Raw genomic sequence first — 24,421 nt, 5'->3', positions numbered from 1 at the left:
CACTTTTGTATTTTACTGTCTGTCAACTGTTTACTGTCACATAACTGTCAAAAACTAACTAACACGCCTTATGCTTTCTGCATTTCCCTCAAATAACAGTTACTCGATATGTACAAAATGGAGGAGGAGGCCTACAAAATACAAGGCAAGTCTGAATTCTATGCCTAGAATGCAACTATAACAGCAGAGCAGTCGCTTTTATAATATTGGTGTGAACGTGACATGAAGATGTGGTGGCAAAAATTAAACGCTTACAGTGTAAGCCTGTCATGGAAATGAAACGGCTGTTGGCAGCACTTATGCGAAAGTTTTAAATACAATCGAAATAATAAGTATTTAATATTTATTTAATTATTTATAGCAAGTAAAAAGTATAAATTAAAAATCAAACCAAAAAACAGAAAAAAAACAGAAAACTACAGATTAGAATGTAATTCTATGTAAAACCTTTCAAAGCGAATATTGAAGCAAAATTATTTATAATAAGATAACGTGAAATTTCTATACATATATTTATGCAAAAAATGAAGATATATATTATATATAAATATATAAAAAATATATAAACTAACTTTAGCGTTAACTGAAAGAAAAATAAGAATTATTAGTGAACTAGTGAAAAGTGAAAATAGGCTTGAAAAAGGCAACATAACCTTAAAAAAGCAACGTATCCTTAAAAAGTCAAAATAACCTTAAACGAAGCAACATAACCTTAAAAAACAAAGAAAATGCGTAAACAACAGCTAATTACGTAACACTTAATGTTTCCCCTTTACGTAGTATTTGCTAGTAAAGTTATAGAACAAAACAAAAATAAAAAATGTACATAAAAAAACTAAAATTAAAAGTAACAATAAAAAAAATTAAAAAATAAAAATAAAAATACAAATGAAAAAATTAAAAATTGAAAATGGAAATGCAAATATTAAAAAATAGAATTAAAAAAAAAATATATATAAAAATTAAAACAAAAAATATTAATAAAAACAAATTTAAAAAATGTATTAAAATAAGAAAAAAACAATAAAATTATAAAAATAAAATTATAATTTAAAAAAAAAAATAATGTGAAAACATTAATGAAAAAAAATTAAGAGACAACATACACTTCAATAGTTCATTAAAAAAAATAAAAATTAAAATCAATACAAAAATCAGTTTACAACACTTGTTGCAGGCTGAAAACAGCAAATTTCTAAAATAAAATAAAATTTAATTCTAAAAAACATATTGAACAATAGCAAAACCGTAAAGAAATAGCAAGTTGTAAAGACATTAATAACTTTACCAATAAAAAGAACTCACATTTATATTGTAAGTATCAAAAAAATACCAAAAAACAAAAAAAAATATAAATAAAATACCAAAATATAGACAGTACTCAATTATTACCGAGTTAATATAACCGTAAAGTGTACTAGTTACATACAAACTATACCCAGTAACTTGAGTTTCCGCCTCTCCACCTATTTACTTAGTATACCGTTAGTACATACATAACCTACATATAGACATTTTGAGATTTTAGTATATAAAAAAATATAACTGTAACACCAAAACATAAATACCGTATGCCAAACTGCGAAAAAACGGAAAAAAGAAAAATTTGCAACAAAACTGTAAACGAAAATTCGAAATATTGTTTAAGTGCGTATATGGTGAGTTGAGGTGAAGTTGCAACAGCTGATTGTCAGCGCGGTGAAAATATGACAGAAGAACAAATTATGTGAAACTTGAAAATTTTTTTTTTATTATAAATTGTTGACTTAATTGGAGAATGCAAAAAAAACAGCTGATATCACTGCAAAGTCATTAAAATATATTTATGTTCCTCAAAAGTATGGTTTTTTAGCGGAAATCTATTTTTCAACACAAAAATCTCGAATAAATATTTTCAAACAGCTGATATTTAACAAAGCTAAAAAGTAAAGAAAGTGAATAATTTATATTCCAGAAATGTTTTATATTAACGCAACAAATTTGTGGTGAATTGCACGAGGCATCAAAACAATTTTCAAGTAGGATCAAAAAGATATACAAAATGAAAATTAAAACTGTAAGCGATATTACAAAATTTTAAATTGCAAAACTTTGCACTTGAAAAAACGGCTGGTTGAGGGCGACTTAGAGGTTATAAGCACTTGCTAGTCAGGAAAAACGCACTGAGATCTATATATTATTTTTTTTAAGAGTAGTGAATTTCATGGACTTTAATTATCGGTGTTTTAATCTTAAAAAAGCGGTGAGCGGGTCGCCAAATACGCTCATATCTCCAAAACTACGTGACGGATCAACTTCCAATTTTCGTAGAATATTCTCAAATTTATGTAAATTAGATATATACATATATAAAAAAAATCTAATTTTGTTTAATTTTTTCATTATGAATATAACCCCTTAAGAAATTCACCACACTTTAATTAACACGAATATTTGAAATATATAGTAATAACAAATTTTTTTTTTTGAAATTTTTTGATTGAAAATCACTAAGCTTAAATTAAAATTTATTAAAGTTACATTATTATTTTCTTTTTATGATTTCCGATACCTTATGTTTTGTTTTACAATAATTACATGCAAGTAAAACTCTCGCGTAAAATTCACCACAGCAAAAATATTATAAACTAACCGTAATTTCGCTAGTTTGTTAATTTTTTCTCAATATACCAGCTTTTACTGCAAGCACTCACTTCCTTTTTACCACTACACTATTTCGCCGTAGTTGGTAACGCGTGCGCATCAACACAGTTACCACATTCTTTTACCTTTACGCTTGCAAATGTTTATTATATGTGCATTAATTTTCAAAACTCTAGCTGAATTTATTATATAAATATATAGACACTATATTATGGTAGTAAATGTTTAGTGAACTTAAGTACTACGTATTTTTAAACTCTCGAAACTTGCGCTGCGTATGAACTTATGAATGGTAATTTTTATTATATTTAATTTCACTTAAATGGAAGCATATACTGTATGCATTCTATAGATTTTCAGGTGAAATAATAAGATAGCAAAAAACACTAAAACTAACAGTAAATGCGTTAGCTTAAAAAAATAAATAAATAGAAGCCCATTAGAAGCTACACACATACATACTTACATACTTTAGTTAAACAATAGTTTTAGTTTCGAGAAGAAAAAAAAGCTCCCTGACGAAATGCAATTATGAATTGAAAAGGATTTATTTCTTAATGTTAACACATTTATATGTATGGAGTGAACGTAGAAATGCCATTGACTTACGTATATAGAAAGAAATGAGCAAAATTGTGTGTTTGAAGAAAAAAGAAATAAGGCAGTAGAAAAGGAGTAAGAAGTAAGAAAGTAAAACAAGCAAATACTTAAAAATTTGTATTAAATATTTTAAAAAAATACAAATAAAAAAAATTATTTCCAAAGTCGCAAACTGTTAGTTTTTAAGTAGCGAAGCAACTGAAACCGAAGCAAATATCTGAGAGGAGTATAAAATATGCTGCATATTAATGAAAAGTTTTAGCGTGTAAAAATTAACTAACTAGTTATTTAAAAATGAAAGCAAATTTATTTCTACTTTTCTGTGCGCATTTGTTGAAAACTACCGTTGTTTGCGTAGAAAAATTTGATGATTAAAATAACAAAAAAAGAAACTATACTCACTACACACTAAATATACGATTATTTGTAAAAATAAAAAATTATTTAAAAAAAAAATAACGAAACAGAATTTGAGGAGTAAAGCTAAACGTGTATGAAAAGTTGAGAAAATTTTGAAAAGATTTCGCGTTGCCAACATTTATTAACGTCCCTATCTATGTAAAAACTAAAGAAAATATACATACATATTTTAAACTAATTATGATTTATGAGGCAAAACATTTTATTGCAATGCAAAGGCATACTATACAATACTTTAAGAAAAAAAGTTAAAACTAATATAATATGATTATGAAATAAATTGAAAAATACGAGTACCAAAGCAAAAATAATTACTATCTTAAAGAAATGTTGTTTTATTTTTTCTAATCACTTATTAAACTTGAAAATACGTCAACCACGATTGCAAATGAAAAAATTTTTCATGTAAGGACTTGATTTTGATCGATTATAGTGGTGCGATCTTAAATATTTATTGTGAGATTGCAGTGTTGTCTTGGATATTAAGCTATGCCGAAATTCGTAAAGCTATCTTGTTAAATACAAAAGTTTTCCATGCAAGTACTTGATTTTGATCGATTAGTTTGTATGACAGCTATATGCTATAGTGATCCGCTATCGGCAGAACCCATTTGGCACAAAGTTTAAAGCAAGTATTTATAAGACGAAGTTAGACAAGAAATTCAAATTAAACACTGAGGCAAATTCTGATTAATAGAGTAGCGGCTTCCTATTTTTATTTCTATGGGTCCTTTCATCCAAAATTAATATTCAAAATTTTTTCGCGTGCAAAACATTATTTTTTGTTTTGCATTCTTTGAGGCAAAATATTGGACACGTATTTTTTTATTGCGACTTGAAAACGTATACGAGGAAAAGTATTTCGGGCTATTGTTTAGGATTTTTTCTCAGCTTTCCAATGAAATATGCGTTAAGTTTTTTATACTTTTTTTTATAAACAAAAGGTATATATTTATAAACAAATCTTTTTTTTAAATTTGGAATTATTTTTATACGGCTTTTTGTTTATTAAAAAATGTACATTAGGCTTTTTAGTTATTAATTTATAAATTTCGGTGCGGTATCTTTTTTCGCGCATTGAAATTTTAAATATTCTTAGCTCAAACATTTTTCATATTGAGTCGAAATAAAAAAAATATGTACCCAATATTTTGCACCAAGAACCAAAAAAAAAATGTTTGCACGAAAAAAATTGTTAATGCAAATTTTGGATGGTACCATACACATACACTTATGTGCAATAAACGCATAAAAACAACGATATTAAATTTCAATACGAGCATAGAAAAAATTACTATTTCTATAAAACTAAAAGGTTACTTTAAAGAAATATTGTCAGGCAACCGAAATTTCAATTTATGCGTTTATAAAATATTTTTAAGAAGCACTGCATTCTATACAACGCACGTGCGGTTGGCAACGCGGAGCAACAACTGCATCACCTACAATTGGAAACCTGATTAAAGTTGTGTTCCTTTGCTTGAAAATTAACTTTATAACGCATTTTGCTAACGGAAATTACAAACAAACTGCGATACAGCTTGGATTTGTGCCGACAGTTTTACTTGAAAGTTTTTATAACACTAATGCTAATTTTTAGTTAATAATAAATGAAATATATGTTTTGTTACACTTGTAAAACAATTGCAATATGCAAGCAAACAAGCGAACTTATTCGCAAACAACAGCTGATTTCCGCAACAGCCGGCAATAACAGCAAAACAAAACAATTAAATGTTTCCCGGAACTTCAACAGTTAGGGTACATTACGAAGTTTTGTAAATTATGATGAAATAACATGAAGGGAATTAGTGTTCGCACAACTGCTTTGCAGAATACTTCGTAGTAATTTAGTTTGTTCGGTTTGGTAAGCAGAAAATAATGCTTCGTACGTTTAAAAACATATTTGCAGCTGGCGCGAGTGCAACTGATGTAAATGAAAATGCAGAATTGAAGCAAGTATGGCCGAAGCGAGCGGCTGTTTTGATATTTACAAACTTCGGTAAGGAATTACTGCTGAAATGTGTTGATGTGCCCAAACCTGATGCAACACAAATAAGTATCGAAAGTTTTATGGAAACATCGTCAGTTTTTCCAATAAAGGTAAATTTAAAATGGCTAGACATGCATTAGCTTGTTTGGATATTATACAAATACTATATTATTGAATAGTTCGGTACGGATACGTGTCGTGTAATGAGTCAGCCAGTGGAACGTTATGCAGAAATCACTAAGCAAATTGCATCTGCGTATCCCGTAATACATGAGCGCGTGTTGCGTTTGTATTTGGCTTTTTTGGAGTACAAAACTAAATACGGTCTGTGATCAAAAAGAATATACATGAACTGTTTTAGTACCGCATTTGCTTGTTAATTGTATTTGTTTATAGGCACAGATATTGAGCGTAAACTGTATACCGGCATGACGCTAACAGCTTTGGTGCAGCGTTTACTAGAGAAACGTTGCGTCTCCTTTGTTGGACCGCTGGATCATTATTTGTTGCTTAGCGGTGAAACAGGTTTGGGCAAATTTTATGACGTGGGTACGGAGAAGGAGGAAGCGCCATTTCTGCTGAAAGATGTGCTAAGCTATGATGAAATGAAAGTAAGTTGTCTTACAAACTATTGTAGCACAAATAATTTTTAATCTAATAAGAAAAAAACATATTTAAATTTTTTTACATGTGCCTTTAGCTTTCTGCTTTTCTATCAGTTTCTTCATACACGGAGTTCTTAAACGACGGCAATCGTCGAAACGCTGGCATAATCGAAGTGGATAAATCCAAAATAGAACGCGTTGGTGTTGTAGTTGGCATTATTGGTGCACGCTTTCAAGCGCGCGAAGCCATGGACTGGCAGGACATAATAGTGAGCAAAGAGCAAAATATCAAAAAACATGGTTACGGTTATACAGCACAAGAAGCCATAAATGCAACGATTGCTGCGGTTAATTATCGCTATTTGTGGACAAATTTCTATGAACAACAAGATTTGCTGTACGAAAATATGACCGGTCGAAATACAACACGTTTCTATAAAATACCAAACACTAAATATTTTTTTGATAATCTTATGATGAAGAAACGCAACGCTATATCTTTCGATACACTCTTGCTGGAGGCTAACGCACGTGGCGCTGCTGCTGGCAAACAAGTGTATCTACATGTAGTTGGCATTGGATTAGGCGCCTGGCGCGCGTTCCAACATCAAGATACAATTTTTCTTGAGACCTTTGGTGAACGTTTGCAAGAACTATTAACGTGCTTGATACACATTAATGTGGTACATTTTTCATATTTTAACATGACGGCATGCGCTAATCTTGCAGATGGTGGTGTATTAGCCACGGAGTCACATCCAGCTGGTGGCATTAGAATATTCCTTAGCAATAGGAACCCAGCGCAGAAATTGGTAAGTTGTTAAAGATAATAGTACTGTGCCAATATATACATAATTTTTATATATAAAAAATTTAGGAATCTGAATTTGAGAATATGCTTGTGGTGGAATCGTATGCTTGGGATGGCAATGCATTGCCTGGTAATGAATTCTGGCATGTAGGTTTAATTAGTTGATAATGTTACTGTAATAGTATTTTTATATATGAAATAATTACTTTTTGATTACAGGGTTCTCTCACCTCTTCCGGCGACCCTGCGGCCGCATGCAGTACGCTCATCACAGAACTACACAATCCACACATCAACACAAAAATGGTGAATGGTGAAAATTTACAAGTGGCATCAGATCGTTTCGGTGTTTTGCATATTTCGGACTTTGCTAAAAAAGTGCTCCACTAAGTCATTTACTAAATACAGTATATCAACTATATGGTGCATATAATATTTAATGGCAATATACAGTTGTTGGTGTAGTAACTGCTGTTTTATTCAATATTGCTTTTACATGTATTATTAAAATAAAATGTTTTTTTATATATACATATTCATACATATATAAATATATACTGATTAATAATTATGTGCTGTTAAATGCATTAATGTGTATTTTGTTAAAAATTTTAGTAGTTAATAAAGCAAAAAATTAAAACTTGTTCTCATTACATGCATTGAAATAAAGCACCGATTGGTTGAAGTCGTGTTGAGGCAAAGAATTATTGCAAACTTATTTTTGTTATAAGCATGCTAAAGATTTTTTTAATTATCATTAATAGATTTACCTATTTTTGTAATAAGCATGCTAAAGAAGAAATTTATTTTATTATCATCAATAGAATTGTTAATTCAAATAAAAAATATTAATATATATTGGCAACGCGACGGCTACTCCAGCTGATTATTTGTTTATATTTACGCTTGCACATAAAATTTACTTTTATTTTGAAATATGAGTAAACACGGGAATCACCATTAAATTGTGTGTATACTCTGTTCCAAATATGCAAAAGCCATTGTTTTTCAACAGGGCATACGATATACATATAATCAGTTTGTTGCCGTCTAAAAATAACTACGGATAAATAATATGTAGATGCCTACTATACACAAATAGGTATAGAAGGAACAAATTTCCACTATTAAAACATATATACATATATACATAGTATGCACTCGGTGCAATGTGCCACAACGCAATTATTTTAGAAATGCAATAGAATTATGTGCGATTTATAAAAAAAAAAAGTACAAAATGTTCGCTTGTGGCGGCAAACAGTGGTTTAAATCTAAGCGTACTAAATATGATGATAAAGAACTTGATCAGATTTGGCCGCCATATGGTTCAGATTTTATGCTCACCGAACACGGCAAGAGATTACTGCATAAATCGCAATATGTGCAAAAACCTGATATCAGTGATATTGATGTAGAGAGTCTCATAGAGCAATCTTTGCGCTTCCCAATCAAGGCAAGTAGCAGAATTATAAAGTTATTAATGTTAAATATAATTGTTGGTTTTTGGTTGTAATTGTATGCAGTTTGGTCGTGATACATGTCGCGTAATGAGTCAACCAAAGGAACGCTATGATGAAATTACAAAACAAATTGCTTCTGCTTATCCGTTAATACATGAACGTGTTGTTGGTTTATATTTGGCATTTTTGGAGCACAAATGCAAATATGGTGGGTTGGTTTAATATAAAGTAGAGGATTTAATTATATACATATGTATGTATGTATGATTAATATAAATTCATAAAATTTGTATTTTGTGTTTGTATAGCTAAAATTTATATAACATGTGCAAATTACAGCACATAACCAATACCTTTGCACAAACCATAACCAATGCAAATTTTTTTTTATACAAGATTTCTAAATTAAAAAACAAATAATAATATTTTGTTTTGAAATATTATCATTACGATTATTTAGGTAATGAGCTGGAACGCGCAATTTATGTAGATATGACTCTTACAGATCTAGTACAACGTTTACTTGAGAAACGTTGTGTAGCCTTCGTAGGGCCACTCGACGACTATCTGCTTTTGAAGGGTAGAAAAACCTTAGCTAATTTTTTCGATGTAGGCACCGTTGATGAGAAAGCGCCATTGTTATTAAGAGACGTTTTAAGTTATGATGAGATAAAGGTAAACAGTTGGAATTTTAACAGGACATTTATTAATTTTGCCAATGTGTTTCGCAAGCTTTCCGCTTTTCTTTCAGTATCATCACACACCGAATTTTTAAACAATGGTAGACGTTTTAATGCTGGCATCATTGAAGAGGATAAATCAAAAATAGAAATTGAAGGTGTTATCATAGGTATAATCGGTGGCCGTTTCGAGGCAGAAGATGTAATGGAGTGGCAGGATATTATGATAACACCAATGCAAAATACGAAAGCACGTGGTTATGGTTACAAAACGAAATCAGCAATGAAGACAAAAAATCCAAAGGTTGACTACCGACAATTGTGGATACGTTTTTATGAAGAACAAGATTTGCTTTATGCTAAAGTAGAAAACATAAATTCACCACGTTTCTTTAAAGATAAAATTACACGTTATATTTTTGACAATCTGATGATGAAAAAACGTTATGCTATAACATTCGATACACTACTGTTGGAGTCTAATGCGCGTGGTAAAGCTATCGAAAAACAAGTGTATCTACATGTGGTTGGTATTGGATTGGGCGCCTGGCGTGCCGTACAACATCAGGATAAAATATTTTTGAAAACGTTTAAAGAGCGCATGCATGCGCTTTTATTATGCCTTACACATATATCGGTGGTACACTTTTCGAATTTTCGCCCATCCGCTGCGAAAGACTTTATAACGGATGGTGATAAGATTGTGTCGGCAAATCACCCTAGCGGCGGTATACAAACATTTGTGCAAGATCGTTATCCAGCGGAGAAATTAGTAAGCAGTATAGTAATAATATTTAAAATGTCTAAGCAGATTACTTTTTAGCCGCCAGCATATGAAAAAATGTTAATAGTTGAATCGTACGCCTGGGATGGCAATGCATTGCCAGGAAATGAGTTTTGGAAGGTGTGTAGCATTTAAATAAGTATGCTGCTCTTGTGTAACATGCATGCTACTCTACTCATACATACTTAAATAGTTACACATGCATGTACGTATATTCTATGCAAAATTTTCTTTACTTTTAGGGCGCTCTCACCAGCTCCGGTGATCCTGCCGCTGCTTGCAGCACTCTAATTGCAGAACTACATAATCCCCATATAAACAGCAAAATGGTGAATGGCGAAAATTTGCATGTAGCCTCGGAACGCTACGGTGTCTTACATATAGCTGAATACGCAAAAAAAATATTAGGTTAGATTAAAGCACGTGCTATCAAGAATTTTATTACTTTATTTTTCATTGTCTAAAAGTATTCAATAACATAAAGGTCATTCGTATTATAATTATACACTGTAACTACATTTTTACAAAACTTTATTTCACTTTGAATTGTACATTAAATGCTTAGCACTTTTTATAACCAACGCGACTTGAATAGAAAATCACTAATGGCGGTTTTAATTTGCATATGGGGTTATCTTTCTTCTTTTTGCTTTATAAGTGGGGAACACTGCAAGACGTTTAAAAAACTTAGTTCGCAAATATACCTTAACCTACAGAAAATCATTATTATTTTTTCTTAAAAATTAACATATTAATTTTAGGTATTGAAAATAAGGCATACAAAATTCTACTTTTGTGAGGAACCGGAAAATATTGACAAAATTGTTCTAAAAAAGTATTTCCGGCCAACAGTTGGCAACGCATATCAAAACAGCTGTTTCGCATCACCAGGTACGTTGATGCTTGCTTCTCTTTGCAACACACAAACAATGACTTTTGTCTTCACTTTTTGCTTTTTTGTGAGAACAGCTAAGTTGAATGATCACAGGCAAGGTGGGGTTAGGGGGTGCAACCACATAATTATTTCAGCTATATTTTTAATAATCGAAATTATTTTTAAAACATTTAAATAAGTAGGTATTTATGTGTACTTATATTTTTAGCTAAACAAGCTCTCAGATATCAGTATATAATAAAAATCCTTCGTTGAAACGCCTCCGTCCATTGTGGCGCACCATGGCAGTAACGGCGAGTTCGCGTGAAGACAAAGCGAAGCAAAACATTGAGTTTTGACAAAAAAACCAAATGACAACTTTTCGACAAAAATATATATACCTACATACCCAGGAGTTCGCATAAGTATTAAAACAGAATTGTGCACATCGTCGCGGAGTTGACAAATATTGTTTTAATCGACAATGTCGGTTATGTTGTCACGTTTGTCTTTTTAGCAGTGCTTTAATATTGAAAATTGACTTATGCTCTTTTGAAGTACTGCGATTTTCGATTTTTCTGCATTTTCTTACCATTGAATTTATATAAAATGGTCTACGTCGAAAATCTATGAAATTATATGGTATATTAAGTAAACATATAAACTAAATGGAAGTGCTTAGAACATATAGAAGCAATAAGAGAGCCCATAAAAATGTTTTTTTTATGAAAATTTTATAATTTAATGCCATATATGGTGTAACATATGAAAAAATTAAAACAACAATATTGTGGATCGGCATAGACCACGTTGCCACTTTTCTTAACATTTGCCCCTTCTGTATTAACATTCTCTGATTTAACATTTGCGCTTTCTTTATTTATGAACATTCACGTCTGCCTTCTCCGCACACAGATTCGACCGTTAGAGCGCGCTGTACAACTTTAACTTTCTTGTTCGCCGTTAGATGTCACACGCTTATAGGTCATATGACATTTCTGCTGACGTTTGTCAGCTGACCCTACGATTTGTCTTGTATTTGGTGCTGCGTGTGTGCAGCGAATTTTTCAGTGAAATTATATTGGGGAAAAATCAGTTTAAAAACTATAAAAAAAAATGTCAGGCAAAGACAGGCTACCGATTTTCCCGTCTCGTGGGTAAGTCAGTTTATCATACTGAAAACAGCTTGGACACAAAAAAACTGAAATTGGTTTATAAGCCTATGAAAAAAATCATACTTTTCGCTATAAACTCTTGTTTTTTTTTCAACTCTACTATTACAGTGCACAGATGTTGATGAAGTCACGTCTGGCTGGCGCACAAAAGGGTCATGGTTTGCTCAAGAAAAAGGCTGATGCGCTGCAAATGCGTTTCCGTATGATCTTGGGTAAAATTATTGAGGTGAGTAGCAATAATGGGAAGTTCGCGTAATCGTCCATCCCCACCCATTTTACGCATGACCATGATAAGTTTAACAAAATTTACGAGTTTACGTCTGTGTGTATGTGTTCGAGCATTTTACCTCAAATTCCTAATAAATTTGATTTAACTTTCGTGCAACAGACCAAAACTCTTATGGGTGAAGTTATGAAGGAGGCTGCCTTCTCGCTGGCCGAAGCCAAATTCACCACTGGCGATTTCAATCAAGTGGTCTTACAGAATGTGACCAAGGCACAAATAAAGATCCGTACAAAGAAAGACAACGTCGCTGGTGTAACGTTGCCCGTATTCGAATCCTATCAGGACGGCGCTGACACATACGAATTGGCTGGTCTGGCGCGTGGTGGTCAACAATTAGCCAAATTGAAGAAGAATTATCAGAGCGCAGTGAAACTATTGGTCGAATTGGCTTCATTGCAGACATCGTTCGTGACATTGGATGAGGTTATTAAGATCACAAACAGAAGAGTTAACGCAATTGAGCATGGTGAGTAAACATAAGCAATGTAGAAAAAGTATGCTGACACAAAATTTGCATTTTAGTCATCATTCCACGCATCGATCGTACACTCGCTTACATCATATCCGAATTGGATGAGTTGGAGCGTGAGGAATTCTACCGTTTGAAGAAGATTCAAGACAAGAAACGTATTGCGCGTAAGAAGGCCGAGGCAATCAAAGCGGAATTGCTACAGCAGGGCATCGATGTGCGCCAACAGGCCAATATTTTGGACGAAGGCGATGATGATGTGCTCTTCTAAGCCATGCACATACATGTAGAGCCAGTTAACCAAAAGCGTAAAGCTTAAAAAATATATATATGTTAGCGTTTGTAAACAATTGCAACGCATTATTTAATGTGTATATATTTGCTTTTTTGTTTTTGTTTTGAAAACTACTAACTATTTAGCTAAAATGTATACAAAAATAAATTAAACGTTACAGTTTCAACAGTATTCATGCAACTTTAAAAAAACAAAAAAAAAATCAAAAAAAAAATAATGGCAAACAAGTTGTTCACCACTACACACAAACAATACTGTTATACACATAGAAACAAACAAAAAAACAGTAAACGTTTGCTTTATAATTTTTTGCGTTATTAAGACAACAACAAAAGGCGCGTATGTAAATTCTTTATTCCATTTATAGATATTCAACAGCTATGCTACTGTTAATATTGATTTTATTGTACCAAATTTAATGTTTTATGTAATTAATTTGTGATTCTTTTAATTTCTACAAATTTAAACAAAAATAAAAGAATAACAGCGTTAATACGTTGAAATGCAATAAAATGTCGCTAATAGGTGTAAGCGTGTAAAAAATGCGCTAAAAATTTAGACAGTGTAATAAATAAATCGCAATACTTGCATTACAATTTATTGGAAACGTTATTTTATATATGCAAGCTGGTTGGGATGTGAAACTAAACTGTTAGCTTATAAAAATAAATTATTGGAATAAAATAGTTTCGTGTTGTTTAAAAGTGACCATTCAAAACAACAACAGCAATAAAAAGTGTTACTCAAATTCGATTACATGATTTTATTTTAATTTAATTTATTTATGACAATTGGAAATGTAATAAACTATTTATTATAATTATTTCATTGAAAGTAACTTTAAAAATATTTTTTTATTTTATTTTATTAAGAATATTTTTTATTTTATTTTATTGAAAATATTTTTTATTCTATTTTATTGAAAATATTTTTTACATTATTAATTTTATTTCATTATTAATTTTTTTTTTTATTTTAATAACTTTATTTTATTAAAAAATATTTTTTATTTTATTATATTAAGAATATTTTTTATTTAATTAAAAATATTTTTTATTATATTAAAATAGTTTTTATTTTATTAATTTTATTTTATCAAAAATATTTTTTATTTTATTTTATTAAAAATAGTTTTTATTTTATTAAAAATAGTTTTTATTTTATTAAAAATAGTTTTTATTTTATTAATTTTATTTTATTAAAAATATTTTTTATTTGATTTTATTAAAAATATTTTTTTATTTTTAAACTAGGCATCTAAAACTTATTAGCAATACCCCACACCATTAAATTAGCGATGTTTCTTATAGAAAACAAGTTCTTTGGGTGCTTTGTCGAAAAAATTACAGTAAATGTAAACGAGGAAACTCTTGGTTTTAATTCAAAAAAAAATCTAAAAGTTTATCGTCATTAGACAGTGCAGCAATACTATTGTACTTTCTGAGAAAGGATTTTAAATGTTTAAACAAAATGTTTTAACGCAAGCTATTCAATAAATTAAAAAAGTTTAAAAAAACATATATATAGTAATATTATATATTATGTAGTAAATATATGTATATCAGCACTGAAATCGACAGGTCCGATATTTTATATAAATTTTGACGTTACAATAACATATGTTATATATTTTATGCATGATTTACAAAAATTGTTTTTAAAAATGGTAAAAGTGATATATTATATATATTTTTTCTTAATTAATTATTAATACAAAATATGTACTAAAATTTAAGCTTAATGTGTATACTTTTACACTAAAACACATAACTTATGATGTTGTTGCGGCAGAAAACATGCCTCAAGCAGTTTGGAAGAATGCTGCCGAGTTGACAGCCTTTGGCCAAATCAAAATCTGTGACCTTTTCTGTTACGGAGAACCGACTGCCGTCCGAATTTTTTGTCTAAGCAAGCACTTATGCTACTTTTTAAGCATTCTCACGACAGTGGAGTCTAAGTAATCGGAACGAACCCGAATTATTTTCCGGCCAAGTATTATCAACTCGGCAGCATTCCCCGAAATTACTACAACAATGTTTTCTGCCGCTACAACAGCAACAACAACTACTATTTAACCATATGTGATGGTTAATTTCGCGCGATACGTAATTTGCAAAAAATTTAGGTTATTATATTTTTCAAATGAAGACAATTTAAATTTAATGTTAGCAATATCTACGCTACGATGCTAAGCAACTAATACAACTTAAACAACTATTTAGAAAGAAAAGTCAAAAAACATTTTCTACATACACTAATACTTAAGTTTTTCAAAAACGTTTTCGAATTTCTTTCGCAATAGATAACTTATATCTATAAGTGAAGTAGTAGCTATTAGAGTATTATTGCATTACTTTTGTGTAAAAATTAAATTTTCACAATTATTGCTATTTTTTGCTTTTGCAATGCGCCCGTTGAGAAAACTCTACAAAAATCAGTCTTAAGATGATGAGTGAAATGTGAAGCTTATACAGTAATTTTCAAAAACTACAACTAAAGCATGCAATATTAGATAAAACCCCAAGCTTTGCACTCGATTAGTAGACGCGACCATAGGGTAATGTATTTGGGTAGTAGGGCATGAGTAGTTTGCTGCCAAAACGCGCCGATTGCGCTGATTCGCTGCTGCAAAGTAAATAATTAATGAATAAATAAAATGGCAATAATACACTCTGAACACTCACCTCGATGAGAACATGGACGTGCAGAGCTCCGCGCGTTGCATATGACCGGTGCCGCTGCTAGGCGGCGTTAATGCGCAGGTGCTGCCTGTGGTGCGGCGACGTGCGCGTATCAGCGAGTAAATTGCCACAATAACGGCCAACAGAAAGATGAGTCCCAGCACGCAGAAGGAGATAGCCAGCTTGGAGACGGAGAGACACAGTGTGCCGTCGCTGTGAATGTGACGGATATGCGGTGGATATTCTTCAGCTGGTGGGTGAATTATGAAATCGAATGTTGAAATTTAGTTTAAAAAAATATATGTAGTCAAATTTAATTAAAACTAGAAAAAAAACGTTAACTTCGTCCGTAGCGCAGCTAACCTACACTTCACAGTCCCATTTCTTATAGCATAAAGACTTCTTAAACTTGATTTTGACTGCTCAGTTTGTATGGCAGCTATATGCTATAGTGGTCCGATCTGAACAATATATTCAGAGCTTCTAGCGTTGAGTTCAAGTATAATCTATGCCGAATTTCGTGAAGATACTTCTACAAATAAAAAATTTTTCCATACAAGCACTTAATTCCGATTGTTCAGTTTGTATGGCAGCCATATGCTATAGTGGTCCGATATCGACCGTTCCGACAAATGAGCAGCTTCTTGGGCAGCAAAGGCCTTGTGCAAAATTTCAGATCGATATCTCAAAAATCGGGGCACTTTTGCGCGCATAGACAGTCAAACAGACAGACGGGTATGGCTAAATCGAGTCAGCTCGCCACGCTGATCATTTATGTATGTACGAGAATATACTTTACAGGGTCGTTCCCTTTTTGGTGTTACAAATTTCGTGGCAAACTTAATATAATATATCCAGTTTAGCTTATAACAATTAAGGTAGGCTTAAATACGATTGCAACCGAAAAGTCAGTTACGGAGACAGGCGTATAGACAATCTGCGGAAATTATTGTAATTCATATCTTATCTGGGGCATTTTGATGTACACATTTAGCTACTATACTATTACTCAAATTGAATAAGCGTTATAAACAACCGTTAGGAATAGACTTTGTGCAACAATTGGCGTGAGTATTTTCAGAGCTAGCGCTAATAGCTGCCACATCACTTACCGCTCATGTTATAGCGTCGATCGTAGCGTAATCGGTCCACTTCAATTTGCGGTGCCGTCACCGCCAGTGAATTGAAGACTTCGATGCGTGCTAAGTGCTTGTCAGCGCTCAGCTGTAACGGTTCCGAGCTGCGACAATTCACCTGACATGAAAATAAAAAAATTAAAATAAAATATTTATGGAAAAATGCTTTTAATTGTGCAGGCGAGTACAAATGAGTACGGCAAAAATTCGAAATGAAATCGAAATTTGCAGTAAATAGCATGAATGCTAGTAATAATTAAAAACTAATAAATAGAAAAATATATTATTTTTTGGTTTTTGCTTTGAATTTCAGCATTTGCAAGCGAGTTAATTGGCCTCGAGTCGCGCTGCCAAGCGAGTATCGCTTAATTACGCGCATTAACAAGTAGCAAACATTGCAGCAACAAACAGAAATGCTAACAAAAACAACAACAATATAGCGAACAGCAGCTGCTACAAAAGCTAAATAAACATTAGATTACTGCTAAGTCTTACTACGCGCTCATCAGTGCGGCAGCTTATTGTCTAGCGTCTTTGTGCAATGCGCATGCGTGCACAACGCCAACGCTGCGCCTACTGCCGAAATATGTAGCAGTTGAATTACTGAAAATTTACAAATGTTTGTATGTGTGTGTGCAAGCAAAAAGTAAACACAATGACTTTGCAGCGTGTAAATGCCCGCAAAGCATTGCTGGCTCACGCCAGCTTGTCAAAAAAAAAACAAAAAAAAAACCATGTGTAACGTTTTGTTGCTGGTAACAGCCAAACAAGTGGTCATTCCAGCCCTGTAGTCAACATAATTGTTGTTGCAAGAGCGCGTTTCATTCAACTCGCGCAAGAATTGTGGCAGTCCGAAAATCACACATACATACATATCTGCATTACAATTGAATTACAAAAGACTTATCTAGATTTTGACACACATACATATATAACTATGTATCTACACGCACATTTTCATATACATGAGTATTAATTTTTTTGTTGTAAAACGCTTGCAAATCATTATGAAATTCATATTTTGTTATGTTTTAATTGTTTTTATTGCAGTTAAAACAATGACTGGCGCGAAATCGTCGTAAAATTGTTTTTATTTTCGTTTTTTTTTTTAATTTGTTTATTTATTATTTTTCTTAATGACATTGAATTATACAACAACAAAAGCAACATAAAATTCTATTAACGACTACTAATTGGATTTTTTTTTTGGCAAAATTATGCACACACATTGTCTAACAATGCGCTTGGAAAACGCCGCTGTCCTTTAAAACAAAAAAAAATTTTTTGAGGTTAAGTTTTGCATAAACATTTTCCATGCCATAATATGAGTATTTATGTAGGTCTGTACACACATTTTATTCCAATTTTCAAGAAAACTGAGAAACATACAGCAGGTTCGATAGATAAACCAATTATAAAAGAGCGCTAAATAAGGTGCTGAAAATCTCATAAGCTTAAAGTCGACTCTGAATAGCTGAAGGGCGCTTTTCATGTTAGAAAGCCAGCGTAGTGTTTGACGACCAGTACTGAAGACTTAACCATTTCCGTATTTTTTTTTTATTGTTTTGCTTTATTATTACATATTTTTTTTTTTAGCTTTTGACACGTTTTTCAACTCAACTGACTTAGAAACATAATGCTTATAGCATTGCTTTGGCTTTAAAATAATATTAACAAGAATAAAATTAACTTGCGCTGCATTGAAACTGTAATATCTTTTACAGATTTCTTGAATAATAATCTATGCCGAATTTCGTGAATATCCAAATAAAAAAGCAGCAAGGCAGCTACTTATATGCTATAATGGTCCGAACTGAACAATATAGCTGGTTGGCACCGTAGCTGGCCATTGCTTAGGTGACTCTCGCATATCCATGTGCTGGGATTTAAAAGTCATGAGGTGAACTCACGGGAAGCTGGCTGGCAGCTGGCTCTATATAAGAAAAGCAAGTGCCGTGCCTGGGCAGTGCTTAGGTGACTCTCACGCCTCGATGTGCTGTGATTTAAAAGTCATGAAGTGAGCTCACGGGAAGCTGGCTGGCAGCTGGCTCTATATAAGAAAAGCAAGTGCCGTGCCTGGCCAGTGCTTAGGTGACTCTCACGCCGCGATGTGATGTGATTTAAATTCATGAAGTGAGCTCACGGGAAGCTTGCTCTATATAAGAAAAGCAAGTGCCGTGCCTGGACAGTGCTTAGGTGACTCTCACGCCGCGATGTGATGTGATTTAAAAGTCATGAAGTGAGCTAACGGGAAGCTGGCTGCTAGCTGGCTCTATATAAGAAAATCAAGTGCCGTGCCTGGCCAGTGCTTAGGTGACTCTCACGCCGCGATGGGATGTGATTTAAAAGTCATGAAGTGAGCTCACGGGAAGCTGGCTCTATATAAGAAAAGCAAGTGCCGTGCCTGGCCAGTGCTTAGGTGACTCTCACGCCGCGATGTGATGTGATTTAAAAGTCATGAGGTGAGCTCAGGGGAAGCTGGCTGGCAGCTGGCTCTATATAAGAAAAGCAAGTGCCGTGCCTGGGCAGTGCTTAGGTGACTCTCGCATCTCGATGTGCTGTGATTTAAAAGTCATGAGGTGAGCTCACGGGAAGCTGGCTGGCAGCTGGCTCTATATAAGAAAAGCAAGTGCCGTGCCTGGGCAGTGCTTAGGTGACTCTCGCATCTCGATGTGCTGTGATTTAAAAGTCATGAGGTGAGCTCACGGGAAGCTGGCTGGCAGCTGGCTCTATATAAGAAAAGCAAGTGCCGTGCCTGGGCAGTGCTTAGGTGACTCTCGCATCTCGATGTGCTGTGATTTAAAAGTCATGAGGTGAGCTCAGGGGAAGCTGGCTGGCAGCTGGCTCTATATGAGAAAAGCAAGTGCCGTGCCTGGCCAGTGCTTAGGTGACTCTCGCATCTCGATGTGCTGGGATTTAAAAGTCATGAGGTGAGCTCACGGGAAGCTGGCTGACAGCTGGCTCTATATAAGGAAAGCAAGTGCCGTGCCTGGCCAGTGCTTAGGTGACTCTCATGCCGGGATGTGCTGTGATTTAGAAGTCATGAGGTGAGCTCAGGGGAAGCTGGCTGGCAGCTGGCTCTATATAAGAAAAGCAAGTGCCGTGCCTGGGCAGTGCTTAGGTGACTCTCGCATCTCGATGTGCTGTGATTTAAAAGTCATGAGGTGAGCTCAGGGGAAGCTGGCTGGCAGCTGGCTCTATATGAGAAAAGCAAGTGCCGTGCCTGGCCAGTGCTTAGGTGACTCTCGCATCTCGATGTGCTGGGATTTAAAAGTCATGAGGTGAGCTCACGGGAAGCTGGCTGACAGCTGGCTCTATATAAGGAAAGCAAGTGCCGTGCCTGGCCAGTGCTTAGGTGACTCTCATGCCGGGATGTGCTGTGATTTAGAAGTCATGAGGTGAGCTCAGGGGAAGCTGGCTGGCAGCTGGCTCTATATAAGAAAAGCAAGTGCCGTGCCTGGGCAGTGCTTAGGTGACTCTCGCATCTCGATGTGCTGTGATTTAAAAGTCATGAGGTGAGCTCACGGGAAGCTGGCTGGCAGCTGGCTCTATATAAGAAAAGCAAGTGCCGTGCCTGGTCAGTGCTTAGGTGACTCTCGCATCTCGATGTGCTGTGATTTAAAAGTCATGAGGTGAGCTCACGGGAAGCTGGCTGGCAGCTGGTTCTATATAAGAAAAGCAAGTGCCGTGCCTGGGCAGTGCTTAGGTGACTCTCGCATCTCGATGTGCTGTGATTTAAAAGTCATGAGGTGAGCTCACGGAAAGCTGGCTGGCAGCTGGCTCTATATAAGAAAAGCAAGTGCCGTGCCTGGCCAGTGCTTAGGTGACTCTCGCATCTCGATGGGCTGTGATTTAAAAGTCATGAGGTGAGCTCACGGGAAGCTGGCCGGCAGCTGGCTCTATATAAGAAAAGCAAGTGCCGTGCCTGGCCAGTGCTTAGGTGACTCTCACGCCGCGATGTGATGTGATTTAAAAGTCATGAAGTGAGCTCACGGGAAGCTGGCTGGCAGCTGGCTCTATATAAGAAAAGCAAGTGCCGTGCCTGGCCAGTGCTTAGGTGACTCTCACGCCGCGATGTGATGTGATTTAAAAGTCATGAAGTGAGCTCACGGGAAGCTGGCTGGCAGCTGGATCTATATAAGAAAAGCAAGTGCCGTGCCTGGCCAGTGCTTAGGTGACTCTCACGCCGCGATGTGATGTGATTTAAAAGTCATGAAGTGAGCTAACGGGAAGCTGGCTGCTAGCTGGCTCTATATAAGAAAATCAAGTGCCGTGCCTGGGCAGTGCTTAGGTGACTCTCACGCCGCGATGTGATGTGATTTAAAAGTCATGAAGTGAGCTCACGGGAAGCTGGCTCTATATAAGAAAAGCAAGTGCCGTGCCTGGCCAGTGCTTAGGTGACTCTCACGCCGCGATGTGATGTGATTTAAAAGTCATGAGGTGAGCTCAGGGGAAGCTGGCTGGCAGCTGGCTGGCAGCTGGCTCTATATAAGAAAAGCAAGTACCGTGCCTGGGCAGTGCTTAGGTGACTCTCGCATCTCGATGTGCTGTGATTTAAAAGTCATGAGGTGAGCTCACGGGAAGCTGGCTGGCAGCTGGCTCTATATAAGAAAAGCAAGTGCCGTGCCTGGGCAGTGCTTAGGTGACTCTCGCATCTCGATGTGCTGTGATTTAAAAGTCATGAGGTGAGCTCACGGGAAGCTGGCTGGCAGCTGGCTCTATATAAGAAAAGCAAGTGCCGTGCCTGGGCAGTGCTTAGGTGACTCTCGCATCTCGATGTGCTGTGATTTAAAAGTCATGAGGTGAGCTCACGGGAAGCTGGCTGGGAGCTGGCTCTATATAAGAAAAGCAAGTGCCGTGCCTGGGCAGTGCTTAGGTGACTCTCGCATCTCGATGTGCTGTGATTTAAAAGTCATGAGGTGAGCTCACGGGAAGCTGGCTGGCAGCTAGCTCTATATAAGAAAAGCACGAGCTGTGCCTGGCCAGTGCTTAGGTGACTCTCATGTGACACATTTGTAAGTAACGAGGTGACCTACTCAATTTTAACCATACTAATGATCATAATTATTTATAATATTATAACTTTCAGTTTGCTTATATTGTTGAGCAAGAAATACAATAGATTCCAGCTATATGTTATAGTGGGCCGAACTGAGTATAATTACTTGTTGTTGTTTTTTTTTTGTAAAAGCTCCGCTTGCAAATATTTTTTTTTTTATTTTGTTTTTAAAATCTAAATCTCTACTCACATTCGGACACTTGCCCTTGCAGAGCTGCACGCCACAACTCACATGCAAGCGCTCGCGATCGGGAAATTTGAAGGCTGGAAATGTGGCCGTGAATGTTTTCTCCATTAAATCGTCCGGCTGTTGCTTGGACCAGCCCTCGTCCAACGGTTTGAAGTGCTTATTCAACGGTGGCATGACCTGGAAATGTAGGGAAATCGTATTAATAAAGTAACGGTGGCTTAAGAAGTGGAAGATTTGCATAATAGCACTTAAATTGAAACTCAAAAATATAAATGTTTAAATAACATTACCCTTTTTAAATTTCTAACGGTACATGCACACGTAAGTCTATTGTAGCTGTTACTGTAAAATCGAATTTATTTTGAATTCGCGCTCATAACTCAGAAATGTCTTTATTACTCTGCTTTGAACAGCATAACATTGTTTTTTGTTGTATTTGTATTTCGTTATTTATTTTACGAGTTGCACTATATGAAGCGTAACGTAACATTCAACGATATGAGAGATGTGTTAACAGGTTTAATGAACTTATGTTTTCGCGCATTTTAACGGAGCTTACCTTCATATGCACATAGCTAAATACATATTAATAAACATAACAGTGGTTTTCCATACTTCTGTCAAAACTACGTAAATAATTTCGAGTTAGCTACCATCGACTCAATAGCAATGCCGAAATCTACTGTCAAATCATACTTGCATGTAACTTTCTTTATGGAAGCTGAAAGGATCTTGCGTTCACAACGTTCGTAACTCTTCGTTCACTTAAAGAAGTACCAACGATTCTTGTAATATAATATGCCTTGCAACACTGCAACGCTTTCCGATTAAGCAGTTTGCTCCACAGCTATATATATATGTGTATGAAACTTATGCCAGCGATCAGTCTACGTAATCAAATATGTGCATACGTCAATGCCCTATCAAATATCGTAACGTCAACAATGACAATTGCCTACGTAAATGCCCGTAACAATGTGAATACGAGTAAATACTACAACAATGGAGTTGAGGCGCGTACACAGACGAGACGCAGACGTCGCATGCATTTGCGGCAAATGCAGACATGTGTCAAGTTCAATGTTTCTTCCATAATAGCTGGATAATCATAAGGCGGGTGTAAATTACGCGCATACAAAAGTGTACATATATTACTATGCTGCAGTTGGCAACGCTTTGGTTTGTCAAGCGTAATAGATGTGTGAAAAAATGCACGCTTTACAATGAGATAAAAGTGTGAAACGGCGAAAAAATGCGAAACAAAAGCGCGCCATGTAGCAGCAACAACAATGCGCGGCGCAGCTCCACTCACATATGTACGTACGTATATTGACGGAAATGGTAGCAACGAGGTGTCGGAAAAAACTATGATTTAATAATAAGAAATACAATCCGCGCTGCTGGAAGCGACTTCAGTGGTGAATCACGACAACAGCGAAAACGGAAGTGCATGCAGAGTTCAGTACCATATTTATGGCTTTAGTTTGGTGCAAAGCTTCGCTTACTGGATTTTTTTACTACATCTAAGGAGTTGGCTTGGCAAAAAAAAAAACAACGTTTCTTCTTCTTCTTAACCTCTCACACTGATGCCACTTACATTTAGAATTAGCGCGCAAAGTTAAGTTCTATCTTGTAGCTGCTCGCTTTAAGGGGTACATAAGTTTCGACGCGCAAAAAACGCCCTATTTTTTATTTTTTTTTATATAAAAAATTAAATATTTTATTCAAATTTTTTATTATTGCAAAGATACATATTTTATAAAGATTTTGTGAAATTTTCAAAGGAAAATATTCAAAAGTCGTTCATTACGACGTCATTTCGGCAGTCCTTCGGAAAAAATGTGCTTCCGCGTTGACAGCATCATCAAATTAACAAAAAAAAAACGTGTTTGAACTAAGACCAATAACTAGATATTGAACGTAGAAAAAATAAAGAAAGTGAAAATTGTAGTTTTGGCAGACGTTTAAAAAATGCAAATTTTGTTGAAAATTACTCGACATTTTTTTGTTTCAAAGAATTGTAACTAAAAGAAGATGGATGTAGTTGTATTCAACATCTTGTAAATTACATACCGAAAACCTGTGTAAAATTTCATTAAGATCGGTTGAGTAGTTTGCGAGAAATCTTGACAAACAACTTGGAAAACACAGTTTCGAGACCTCGAGCGCGCAACTTTTCAAAGCTGTACCTACAAAACTATTACTGGTAACAACTTTAGAATTTAGGACAAGATTCTAGAGATGTTATAGAATTAAT

The 24,421-nt window shown here is 34.7% G+C and overlaps 5 protein-coding genes across 8 annotated transcripts in view; 4 read left to right on the top strand and 1 right to left on the bottom strand.

Moving 5' to 3' along the window:
- norpA (no receptor potential A) overlaps window positions 1–3,991 on the top strand; it is a 130,906-nt gene extending 126,915 nt beyond the window's left edge. For both annotated transcript variants that reach the window (XM_036359587.2, XM_036359588.2), the window contains exon 18: window positions 100–3,991. In XM_036359587.2, coding sequence (XP_036215480.1) covers window positions 100–168 — 69 coding nt within the window. In that variant the 3' untranslated portion in view covers window positions 169–3,991. The remainder of the gene's footprint in view (window positions 1–99) is intronic.
- A 1,119-nt stretch (window positions 3,992–5,110) lies between these two features.
- LOC106618013 (uncharacterized) lies at window positions 5,111–7,659 on the top strand. The gene is made up of 6 exons (XM_070109415.1): window positions 5,111–5,766; window positions 5,836–5,980; window positions 6,053–6,267; window positions 6,357–7,073; window positions 7,139–7,219; window positions 7,292–7,659. Exons 1-6 carry the CDS (start codon window positions 5,545–5,547, stop codon window positions 7,460–7,462), a joined length of 1,551 nt encoding a protein of 516 aa, XP_069965516.1. The 5' UTR covers window positions 5,111–5,544; the 3' UTR covers window positions 7,463–7,659.
- A 303-nt stretch (window positions 7,660–7,962) lies between these two features.
- Window positions 7,963–10,601, top strand: LOC106618609 (uncharacterized). Of its 3 annotated transcripts, none has more exons than XM_036359504.2 (6): window positions 7,967–8,528; window positions 8,599–8,743; window positions 9,041–9,210; window positions 9,268–9,987; window positions 10,039–10,119; window positions 10,242–10,601. In XM_036359504.2, the coding sequence occupies exons 1-6, from the start codon at window positions 8,313–8,315 to the stop codon at window positions 10,410–10,412; spliced, it is 1,503 nt and encodes a 500-aa protein (XP_036215397.2). In that variant the 5' UTR covers window positions 7,967–8,312; the 3' UTR covers window positions 10,413–10,601. The 3 variants fall into 3 exon arrangements, with proteins under 3 accessions (XP_069965517.1, XP_036215397.2, XP_014091888.2); XM_014236413.3 differs by having other exon boundaries at window positions 8,996–9,210; XM_070109416.1 differs by lacking the exon at window positions 10,242–10,601 and having other exon boundaries at window positions 7,963–8,528; window positions 8,996–9,210; window positions 10,027–10,116.
- Window positions 10,602–11,862: 1,261 nt separating this feature from the next.
- Vha36-1 (V-type proton ATPase subunit Vha36-1) lies at window positions 11,863–13,698 on the top strand. The gene is made up of 4 exons (XM_014235943.3): window positions 11,863–12,030; window positions 12,157–12,274; window positions 12,437–12,800; window positions 12,857–13,698. Exons 1-4 carry the CDS (start codon window positions 11,990–11,992, stop codon window positions 13,072–13,074), a joined length of 741 nt encoding a protein of 246 aa, XP_014091418.1. The 5' UTR covers window positions 11,863–11,989; the 3' UTR covers window positions 13,075–13,698.
- Window positions 13,699–14,297: 599 nt separating this feature from the next.
- The window catches only part of cyr (cypher), an 80,760-nt gene continuing 70,636 nt past the window's right edge, over window positions 14,298–24,421 (bottom strand). Inside the window, exons 4-7 of the mRNA XM_036359460.2 lie at window positions 22,165–22,341; window positions 16,892–17,033; window positions 15,783–16,029; window positions 14,298–15,723 (exon numbers count right to left, since the gene is read on the bottom strand). Coding sequence (XP_036215353.2) covers window positions 15,636–15,723; window positions 15,783–16,029; window positions 16,892–17,033; window positions 22,165–22,341 — 654 coding nt within the window. The 3' untranslated portion in view covers window positions 14,298–15,635. The remainder of the gene's footprint in view (window positions 15,724–15,782; window positions 16,030–16,891; window positions 17,034–22,164; window positions 22,342–24,421) is intronic.

The sequence above is a fragment of the Bactrocera oleae genome, chromosome 5 (genome assembly GCF_042242935.1).
Source record: "Bactrocera oleae isolate idBacOlea1 chromosome 5, idBacOlea1, whole genome shotgun sequence".
Taxonomy (NCBI): Eukaryota; Metazoa; Arthropoda; class Insecta; order Diptera; family Tephritidae; genus Bactrocera; species Bactrocera oleae.
Note: the sequence above shows the minus strand (reverse complement) of the source record. Positions and strands in the feature narration are given on the sequence as shown.